At 26.4% G+C, this 12,106-nt stretch overlaps 1 protein-coding gene across 1 annotated transcript; it reads left to right on the top strand.

The window, feature by feature from the left end:
* The first annotated feature begins 35 nt into the window (after positions 1–35).
* On the top strand, positions 36–11,109 carry nac (GDP-fucose transporter nac). The gene is made up of 7 exons (XM_016052793.4): positions 36–247; positions 3,203–3,263; positions 4,820–4,960; positions 5,842–5,958; positions 7,305–7,413; positions 9,616–9,908; positions 10,682–11,109. The coding sequence occupies exons 1-7, from the start codon at positions 186–188 to the stop codon at positions 10,931–10,933; spliced, it is 1,035 nt and encodes a 344-aa protein (XP_015908279.2). The 5' UTR covers positions 36–185; the 3' UTR covers positions 10,934–11,109.
* The last annotated feature ends 997 nt before the right edge of the window (positions 11,110–12,106 follow it).

Raw genomic sequence — 12,106 nt, 5'->3', positions numbered from 1 at the left:
TTTTATACCTTTATTGATATTTATGAACCTAAACCGGCACAAATGTAATCAGCTCGATGCGTTGTTAAATAAATAAACACATTGATAATGAATAATTTTAACTTCTGTCTTGTAAAAGGTTTTAATTTTGACTAGAGAAATAGAATTTTTCCACTTATTTATTTGACACATTTTACAGTACAAAGATGAAACAGGAATCACTTTTTTCGAAATACATGCGTATTATCGCAGTCGTTGCAAGTTATTGGTACGATATTAAAATCAATATGTTACCCGTTTCTTTTTAAATTATTATGGTATAGTGCTGATGGTGTTTCAAATGTTAAGTAATTTGGGGAGATTTCCGTAACGTGATCTGTGGCAGAATAATTGCCAAGCCTTGCCAACTTCCGGGCATCCGCCCGCAGGAAATTAAAAAAAAAAAAAAAACATTACGGAAATAAATATATATTTATATATATGATAAATATTTGCAAATCAAATACAATTATTTTGTAAATGAGTATAATCCCAGTTATGTGATTGTTTGGAGAAGAACTTAGCTGCAATTCTCTTTTCTTGTAGAACTTAATTTTCTTCTGCTTTTACTTAGAAGATAAATAATAGTCTGCCATTTTTGTGCACAAAGTGACATTCAAAAATAATTTTAACTAACACATTTTTTCTCATCAGCACATAAAAGAATATTTATATATATTATTTTATTTTTGTCGTTGAACAGCTGACATAATTTTAAGTTTACAATTACCAATAATTTACTCCATAGCCTTGTAATTTTCAACGCAATCCAGAAGACAAGAGAGCTTCTGAGTTAAGTATTGGGAGAAATTCGCCTCCGTGAAATTTTTTTTGATGGAACTAATCCCCGTTTGCGTTACATGGAGAGATAATCGAAAACCTTCCACGGTTAGCCTGACTGAAAGAATACTTTAACCCATGATTCGCACACTGAGGCTATTTTACTTCAGTGAAACCGCTGCTCATAAAACTATAAGTATAAAAAAATGAGACAAATCACCCTTTTTTTTCTAGTGTACGATATTTCAAATATCTGTTACAGAATTAATATTTAGATAATCAATTTTATACTTGTGTTTGCCTTTGTTGTTAATTTACTCTAGCAGAATTTTTTTTTTGTAAAGTCGTGTTCTCGAAGTTTATTGTATTGACAAAAGCGGAATAAATGTCACCTTATCGGGATTTCCTTAAGTTATAAAATAATTCAGATATGGGGAACTCTGAGAAAAATTAGTTATATGTTTCTCAAAATGTGACAATTTCTTAATGAAATTATCGGAAAAGTATGCATTAAGCATTTACTTGTGTGGTTCTTTTTTATACTTTGGGGGATTATTTTTACGATTTTATTGATTTTTCATTATTCTTTATCCAAACAACGTGACTTATCTTTTATAGTTGCATTGTTGCTAATTTATTCTTCTTATCTTATATAGTGGATACTGGTTTAATTTGATAGTTTCATTTATGACAGTTAAAAAATTGTTTGAAACTATAGTAATTTTGGCACTATATTTACACCCAAATCCTAGGTTTATATGAAACTTTGAAAAGTACTGGTCATTAGGACCCAAAACTTCCAAATTTCTGGGTACTCTTTGACCAAAACAGGTCCCTATTGAGAAAAATATAAATTTCTACTTGTATTATTCTCAACAGAGACCTTTTGAAGAACTCAAGAACTTTTTAAATAATAGATTTAAAATTTTTTGTTCATAATTAGGAAATCCAATATCCTAAAATGATTCCATGCAAATAATTATTTCCTTTGTTTCATTTAATAATAGTTTAAGAGTGTTTGAATTACATTGTATACAGACCAGTTGAGTAGTGATCAAGAAATTAATTTTAGATCAACAACATTTTTCAATTGTTTGTAAATAAACTAATGAAAAGTAATAATTAAAAAAGTGTCATTTCAATGAAATTATCTTTAGGTAAACAATATATATTCAGAGGTCTGTTTAGAAGAAATACACAAAATATCTTTTCATGAAAATGCACCCTTCACAAAATAATTTATCTTTTAATCCAGTCCTTCATAAATTTATTTATCTTCATTATTGTTTTGTTAATCAAATAAACCCTTCCCGGGGGGGGGGGGGAGAAAGACAAACAAAGTTTCCCTAAGTTTAAATTCCAAATGTAGTATTCTAAGAAAATATTTCTACTTTTACAAACCTCGTGTGCGCATTCTTATTAATCTTAAATCATTTTTTTTCGTTATTCAATAATTGATCAATTTATATTTACTCATAAAATTAATTAATTAAATATTATGTTAATAAAAAAAATTTTCTGGCAATTTTTTAAATAAAATATTATAAATTTGAGAATTGTTTAAGTTTACTTAATGTGTGACACATTAAAAGTGATACATTACTAAGTTGTGTTATTTAAAATATGTCAGTTGAAATTATTAAAAATGTGAGTGATTATGTTTCCATCATTCGTCCGAAATAAATAGTCTGTGTTGTATGTTGCATCTCTAATATAGTAGCAGCAATTGTTGAGCAGAATCTTGTATCTATTTGCAATTTAAAAGCTTTTTGAAAAGGTTTTCAGCAGTTTTTGCAATAACAGGACCCTATTTGCACAAATTCACAAGAGCAGGACCCTGGATGAAAGAATGTGACTTAACGCTTATTTTATGTTCACAAATTATAAATATTCTTTTCACAATTTTACAAAAACAGGACCTTTCAGAAAATGTCTGGACAGACCCCTTATATTATAAATTTTTTTTAAATATTTATTATTTTTGTGTATACATATATCAAATTTTTTTAACTTAGTGTATTCCATTGCCTCCTCAATGAAAAATTCCTGTGAATGTTCTTAATACCAGTTAATAAATTTTTTCAGATAAGTGGCAGCCCTGATCAATCCCTATGTTTAAGTTTTCGACCGTAGACGATATTGATGAAGGGGCCAGTAATTTTGCAACAAAGCATGTTGTGACATAAAACAACGTGCTTTGGCGGTAAATTGCGAAATTTACCTCCAAATCTTATTTTATTTATAAATCGTGATTTATAAATCTTGATTTCACTCAATATCTTATGTCATAAATCTCTTATAAATAATCTGAATAATTACATTTTGGCTCCTTGTCATAGAGGATCGTAATATATTTTCTTTAACGTTGCATTTTGCCTTTCTGATTTTTTTGTTTGTTTTACAGGGTTGTATCCATTACATTGGTATTTGTTAATAAGCATTTACTTAGTGGAGATAGTTTTAAGGTGAGTAGTAGCAATATTTTAATTTGGTTAAATTTAGTTTATAATTTCTTTGTGACTACTTTACCAATTAACATTAAAGTCTTGTGTGTTGCATCTATCGAAAATAAATACAAATTTTTCAAATCTTACTCAATTTTATGTAATCTATTGATTTTAAATACTTGTTACCTATAGGTAGGACTTACTGATTAAGTTAAGTGGTTTGATATACTCCCAGAGATTTACAAGTGATATAAAATAATGATAACTGATATAGTAAATGTTTCATTCTTTTCATTGGGGACACATTTTTTTTTCTCCATAATGAAGTATGCTAATTATTTGGCTCCAATATGTCTGCCCAAGTGATAAAGCTAAGCCATTTTTAAATGTAACTATTTTTTTTAAAAAATAAAAATTTTGATTAAACCTATGTCCAGTTTATGATACTTATATTTTAAAAGCAATTATGAGCTCAATCTTCAATACACAATATAAATTTGCATTATTTGTTAAAAAAGGAAAGAATACCATTTTTTTAATTGCCATGTGATTAAGCAGATAATGTTTTACTATTTATACTTTTGAAGTTTTCAGAGAAAAAATAAAGCATTCTTCACTTGAATTTGCAGTTATTGATTTTTATGTATTATTATGTTTTCAGTTTTGGAGAATTGTCAGGAAACTTGAACTGAAAATTTTTTAATGTTCTTTAATAATTTTTATAAATTATGTTCTAAACTGCTATATCAGACTTTGTCTTAAAATGCCATTCTAAACAAGATTTTAGTGTGCTTGAGTAACTCAAATGTAAACTTATTTTGCTATGCAACTTGAAATTCCATTAGAATGCTACTAACACTAGCAACAGGGTTTGTATAAAAAAAATCAAAGCTTTGTCTATTTTGTGATAATGTCTTAAAATATTTAAATGATTTTTTTAATTAAAAATCCCAGCTTAATTTTTGAACTTATTAAGTCAATTATGATTTTAGCTCTTTAGTTTTAAAAGTAATTTAATTTTTTTGCGTTCAGCATTGTTACACTTTTTGAATCAACATTATTAAACAATTCACTTTATTGATTTCATTATAAATGTTGTTACTAATTACCATTGATATTTGTAATAATGCATAATAGTTTTGATTATTAGCATAATTTTTTTATTTATATAATTGTGGATATTGTTATGTTTACTTATAAATTTATTTTTATTATTTAAATTACTGCAAAAAAATAAATAATGTTGTTAGAAATAGTTTTTCAAAATCTCAAAAATAATTTCTCTAAAAAATAAATATGAAGAGAATAAATGCTGTAAATCCCAGAAGAAGAAAAAATTATAGTTATGAAAGAAAGTACTGTTATTATAGAAATAAATATTTTGTATTCTTTTACTTATAGTTATGAAAGAAAATTTAAATATGAAATTGTTGTATGTTAACATATAATTAGACCTTAAAGTATGTTCGCACTAGTAATAATTTATCACTAGTAATCTGTGTCATAATTAAAACTCATAACCTCTTCATATCTTAAAAAATGTCTTATGAATTTTTTAAAATTTTTATTTCCAGATTGATGCACCTTTGTTTATCACCTGCTTCCAATGCTTAGTGACTATATTATTATGTATAATTTTAAGCTTTATGTCCGCAGCTGTTCCATCTATTGTCTCTTTTCCAGACATCACAATTTCGGCTGAAATATTAAAATCTGTAAGTAAGGAATTTTTTAATAAGTTAATATTGTTCAAAGAGTCTTAAATTAATTATTGTTGTCTAACAAAATTGCTGTTTTGTGTGAGGTTATGTAATGTTCCAAACATTTCTTGTACAAACCACTGTGTATTTTATTGTACAAGAAAGTCATTAATTTTATCATTGGGTCAGTTCCCTGACTTGGAGTTTTCAAAGTTCACTCCAAGATTCTCTAATAATACCAATCGAAAATTGACAAAGAAGTTTAATTGGTTTTAATCTTTTGAGAAGAGTCAGGATATTCCCTCCTATTCTTTTTGTTATAAACTAATAATTTTTCATTGAATTAAATTGTTTTGAAAACAAACTTTTCATTTCAGTAAAAAATATTTTTCAACTCTGCACCAACTAATTTTTTATTGTAACTTTTTCACCAAAATTACATTTAGAAAATTCATAGGACATATACATTTAGAAATTGAGAATTTGAATGTTGTATTTTAAACATAAAAATGAAACCAGATTCAATAAGAATGTTCCTAAGTTTGTTTGTTTTTTTAAAAAAACATGAATTATATTTTATTATTTTTAACGAATAATGAAACATAATTCATGTTTGTAAAAATGGATTCATATGTATTTGCATTTAGTTTCAATCATGTAGAAGATTTTGTTAGATTAATTATTAATCTAGACCTGAAGTATTAGATAAAACATATCTACATAGACATTAGAGAATTGAATTAAATTGAAATATTAGATCAAATTAAAATGTAACAAAAGAATAATGAAAAGAAAAATGCAATATAGATCCTCTTGAGAAACCTTGCATGCATTCATGCAGGAATTTAATATCATATTATGTTTTTCTTTTTGGTTCTGAAATTTTCTCATTTCAGGTTCTTCCATTATCAATAGTCTTTGTAGCTATGATAACATTCAACAATCTGTGTCTTAAGTTTGTTGGAGTGCCATTTTATTATATTGGTCGGTCTTTGACTACTGTCTTTAATGTTGTGAGTAAAACTCCCTTCTTTAATTTACTTTTTGATAAATGTTATTAATGAATGTTTTTAATTTTTTTAAGTGATTTGATATTAAATTCTATTTTATTCTTTCAATTTTAAAGTTTTAAGTTGTTCATCTGCAATAATGTATAACATTCAGCAGAAATGTTATACATTATGCACAAAACCCCTGTGGCAAAATTTTTTCGGGCTTTCTGCGACATACCTCTTTAATACTAATATCTTTCTGCAAGATATTTAACAATAACAAATATAGAAACTTCAAAAAAATTTTAATTAATTGAATAAATAAATAAAAATTGGATCAAATAAAATAATTTTTGTGAATTGAATATGTGATTTTTTATTCTAATATTATGGGCGATATTCTCGCATTTTATAATTCATCATCACATTAAAAAAATTAAATCGTGAAATCTGTAGTAGTAACTGCCGATAAAAAAAGATAGACGACGAAATCACGCGAATCGGGCTCTTCAAGAAAGGGGTAACTGAATGTGTGTTTTCATTTCGAGATTCTGTTGTTGTGATAAATAATATCTGATTTTAAAAGCTATGTGAAAATCAGTAGTAATAACTGCATGAAAAATTGGAACGAAAATTTCCACAGAAAAAAAAAGCAAAAACAAATTTTTTTACTTCGTTAATCTTTATTTTTTATTATTCTCCAAAGATAATAAAAAAGTCCCAAACATTCTGGTTTAAAGAGTGATTTTTTTTTTTTTTATCTTCATTCAGTCTGTTATTTTCCTTTCTTTTAAAGACATTATTTTTAAATATTTTTATATTCATGATAAGAAAAAACACTTATCAAAATGTAATAATTCACTATCGTATAACATTAAGAAAGAAGCCTAGATGTGGAACAACTTATAAGCAGAATTTTTATATTTGAAAACAATTATCAAATTTATAATAATTTGCCCGTGAAATCTGTAACCATTCACGAGATACATTTTCCAAATGGACTCATTTTCTTTAACATCCTGTGTCTTTAATTTTAAAGCAAATGGTACACAGATTTGAGAAAAGCCTAGACTAAGATGGGTTAGCTAGAGGCCGGGATAGCCTGGTCGGTAGGGCGCTGGGCAATTTTTGCGTTTGTCTCTACATATTAGTAACAATTTTTATTTAATTTTAAATTGCTTAAAATATGTATATATATATATATATTATGAACTTAAAATGCAACTTATTTTTTAGTCAAAATTGTGCATATACATTATTTAAAAAATTAAGCTGTCTCAATATAAATAGTATAACTCTAAGCATTTGAATACTTTTTTATTGACTGTTAAAAGTATTTAAAACTATCTTATCTTTTTCTCCTTCAGATTTTGACTTTTACTATACTTCATCAAAAAGTTTCTTTCAAGGCAATTTTCTGTTGTGCCATCATTATTTTTGGTTTTGTGCTGGGTGTAAATGAAGAAGGAATGGAAGGTTTGTAATGTCATGCATAATTAAGTTAAACAACGTGGAAAAAGCACAAAAATTCAAATATAGAAATTCTATAACAGGGTTCACCAAGAAGGGTCCAGTCCAAAAAAACCTGGCAGTTTTTTTTTTTTTTTTTATAGTGAGTCATCTTGAAAAAGCCCATCTATATACCCACTAAGTGGGTATTTTCACATTTTTATAATTTAAAATTTATTTTCTTTGCAATTATAAAACCAAATTGTTCTTAGAAATTATCAACTTATTGTCTTTTAAATTTTACTTGGAAACTTTTTATAGTTAATTATATTTATTCAATATATTTCAGTAATTGGATTTTCGAAAACAAAATTTAAATTAACTAAATACATGAAGAAAAAATTTTTACATGATTTAAAAACATATTTCCAAATTATAATACATTACTTATCTATAAACAAAATATGTGTAACACTTGCTGCATATTTTATTTGGATTGTAAACCTTTCAGGGTTTGTTAAAGTAAATCAATGGGCATTATATATATTTAATATTTCAAAAGGAATATGATATTGTAATTTTTTAGTTTTAAAAATATCGGTAAAGAGTATTTTAAAAGATTAGACCAAAATGTCCCTATTTTATATTAAGATGTTTATTATAGTCTGTACATGTTTATATCTACTGTAGCTCTTAAAAAAGAAAAATCCATGCTTAAAGACAAAGTTTTGAATGTTGAATCTATAATTTGGTTGAAAACCATAATTTAGAATATCAGTTGAAGGCCAAAACATTGCATCTAATTACTCAATCATTCTTTGCTGCTCTTATAACAACTGGACTAAAAAGAATATTTTTTAATTTTTGATTAGTTTAGTTCAAAGTATAAAATTGCTTAGGGAAGAAAAGTCAAAAACTTTGTTAATTTAACCTAATGCTCACCCAATTTTTCCCCTTTTTATGTGTATATAGATATCTGTGTAAATATTCATGCAGGTCATAATCAAGAAATAGATTTTTTTTCTCACACATATACATGGATGAGTGAATATTATTTTCTGTTAATCCAGACCAAATGCATGTTTTCTTGATAGGGTGATTTTGTTGCTGCAAAAGTTTGTTAAATTTTAATCTATATATTTCAGTTCAGTTAGTAAGCATACATGATAAAAATAAGATAATAATTTTGCAGTTTATACTCTTTAGTACAATTCCCTGTTTTAGTAACGCTTTCATTGTAGCAATCACTGCATAAAACCCCATTTGCTATTCCACAAACGCAACAGATATGTCCATTGGAATGTCTGCGCTGAACTGTTAATTCCAATGTAGCAAAGGAAATTTAGTCAGATAATTTATAAAACATTTCAAAGATATTACTTAAACCATTATTTCCTTTGACCTGATCACACCTTAAATGAAGGAATAGTAAACACAACCTCTTAATGAATCCTATTAAGTTGTAATTTATAGTCATTATTTTGTGTAATTTTTGTTTCAAAGGATACAATAAAATTATCAGTCATACTTTTCTTGTGTGAAAATTGAATTCATTCTTTTTCTAAAGTCCCCTTGTGTGATTATGTTTGAGTTAAAGCATGTGGTCTTTAAGCATATGTTATTTATGCTTGAATAATATGCCCAAAACCATTGTATTATTTTTAATACATTTGTGAACAATGAAGTATTTTAAAAGGTATTTTTAGTTTTTATATATATAGGAAAAAAGTTGCATTGTTACCAATTTTTCTATTATTCACCAAAGCTGTACTTAAGAAAAATATTGCTTCGTTAAAATTGCTGAATTATTTCTTTAGATGAGTTGATACTCGCAACATAACTTCGTGTTATGTCGCGAGAATAAAATAGTCTACAACTTAACTTCTTTTTGTAATTTTCTCAATTTACTTTACGGTAAATATTACATGTAATAACGCTTAAATGTAAATATTTAATATTTAAAATTTTCTTTTTCAGTGACAGTATAAAAAATTTAATATTGTTTAAACTTGTGCTCATGAAGTTTAATTTAAATTTGTGTAGCTTATTTTATATTTTTTAAGATTTATTTTTAAAAAAATATTATGAAAAAAAGTGATTCTGAGTTGATTCCTACAAGTCTTGAAAACTGAAAATCAGGGAAATTTCAACCAGAATTTCATTGGACACTATAGTTTGCTGTATTTTAATTTTGGAATAGCTTGTGATGTGAAATAATTCTCTCTTTAGGTTCATTGTCCATCAAAGGAGTGATCTACGGTATACTTGCCAGTCTCTTTGTGTCTCTCTACTCCATCTACATGAAAAAGATTCTCCCAGTTGTTGATGGTAATATATGGAGATTAACATTCTACAATAATGTTAATGCTGTGTTTCTATTCATACCACTGATGCTGCTATTTGGAGAAATATTTGTTATTATGGACTTTCACTTAATTTCCGATTCCTACTTTTGGGCTTTGATGCTCGTTGGTGGGACATTTGGTTTTGCTATTGGATATGTTACTGGACTTCAAATTAAAGTAAGTTTTCTTTAAAAAAAAATTTGTAATAGCTGTGAAAAGCATAAATATTTATAAACACTTTAACTGAAGAATAAAACTCAAGCATTTTGAAAAGAACAGACCTTTTTTCATCAAGTAGTTAAAATGACACTAAGACAAACATGATAAAGGAAATTTCAATACAGAAAAGATGAGTAGCAAATAAAAAAACAAAGACATGTTAAAAATAGGAGAAAAACTTGAGATTAGAAGGGAAAGGAATATAAAGAGAAGGGATACAAGTCAGAACATGTGAAAATGGTTTTATGTGAACTTGCTCTCCTTGAATGTGAACTTGCTCTCCCTTCTCATGTTTTCTTCTTTGACTTTTCCATTTCACTGTCTCTTTTTTTTCTCCTATTCTTTTATCCATAACATTATATGTTTGTTCATGTAAGTTGTATTTACAGTAATTTGTTTGGCAAGTGAAATGATCAAATTGCAACTCTGAACTCACCAATTATATTATGATCATGATGCAAGGAGGTAATAATTAGGCTCTGCCCTTTATTAGGCTTAAATTTTATCCTAATAAAATCAGAATTTAAATATGTGGCACCTAATTTGTTTTAGTACAACAAAAAAATATTTTCATCTCTAAATTTAATTGCTTTTAATTTCGATGCAACAATATGTTTAATTGGGAAACAATGTGGTTGGTTCAGTGAGTGCAGCGAGCAACAGCAGATCCCCCTTATAAAGTAAAATTTATTATGCATGAGCAACTAATAGTACTTTTCTTTCTTTCTTAGGTTACTTCTCCTTTGACGCACAATATCAGTGGAACAGCAAAAGCGTGTGCACAAACTGTTTTTGCAGTTGCCTGGTTTAATGAAACCAAGTCTCCAATTTGGTGGATAAGCAACTCCATTGTTCTTCTTGGCTCTGCAGCTTACACAAGGGTACGGCAACTGGAAATGATGGCTGATTATCAGAAGTTAAAACAGCACAGAGAATTAGAGAACATTAATGTAGAAAGTACAAAAGACAATGTTAAACTGTGATTTTAGCCTGCCAATTTAGCCATATTATGGGTTAGAAGTATAGCGGATATATTGTTGATATTTAAACAAAAATTCTAGTTTCCATTATGCACTTTTTTTAATTTAATACAAAATGCACAAATATATATGTATATTTACTTAATTTATTAAAATAAAATCTGAATTACTACAGCAAATTGTATATAAACTTTTTGTCAGCCCACCTTTAACAAGATGATTTGTGTTTGAAAAACAAAGGATCTGTAAATATATTTATATTTTTAAAAAATTATTTTTTTACTGAAATGATTACATTAATGTTTTTACTTGCTAAGTTTTATATTTAATTCTAAAAATAATGAATAAAACATTAAGAAAATGTATTATATAAAACGTTAAAAAAAAAAACTTAACAGTGACTAGTTTTTTATATGAGTTTATGAAAGATTATTAGTTATGTGATTCCTCATAGTAGGTTAACTTTATTTTGCTTTGTTGTATCAAAGAAGTACATAATTTAAAACTAAAGAAAGACTTAATAAATAATAATGATCTATCGATATTTTTGAATAATGGAGAAATTCGAAAATTGACCATTTTCTAGTATTATAGCTAAAAAATTTATTACCTATGCATCATACTACTTTGAATCCCTTCTGTATATTAATTATTTTTTTATTCTATGAATTTTTAAACTTTATCCTAACAACGATAGTTATATCACTGGCTAATTCTTTATTATTGAGACTAAATATATTCATTTATTGACACCTCCTTTTCTTTTATAAAAAAAACCACTTTAAGCTGTAATGATTTAAAAAATATAATTCTATAAAAATATTTTTTAAATGTATTATGCAATTGTATTCATTATGGGTTAATAGGCTTTGCATTAACAAAAAGATAAGCATTGTTTTTTGCAACTTCCTATTTTTTTCTGTCAACAATGGAAATTTTATTTGATACTCAAGGTAACAATAACATTCCTTATACTTTTCATACCTGAAGTTGTTCTGTGTTAAATATGCAATAAGAAACAGCTAAACTTTTAATAACTATGTATCTTTTAATTGTTTCTTTTTTTAAATCCTTTGATACTGTTTTTAATAAAGTGTAACTATAAAGTAAATTTAACTATAAAGATAAGATAGTATCATTAAATAAACAAAATTCTGTATTAATAAAATACAGACA

This window comes from Parasteatoda tepidariorum, chromosome 7 (assembly GCF_982258835.1).
Source record: "Parasteatoda tepidariorum strain Cologne lab strain chromosome 7, Ptep-v5.0, whole genome shotgun sequence".
Taxonomy (NCBI): domain Eukaryota; kingdom Metazoa; phylum Arthropoda; class Arachnida; order Araneae; family Theridiidae; genus Parasteatoda; species Parasteatoda tepidariorum.
Note: the sequence above shows the minus strand (reverse complement) of the source record. Positions and strands in the feature narration are given on the sequence as shown.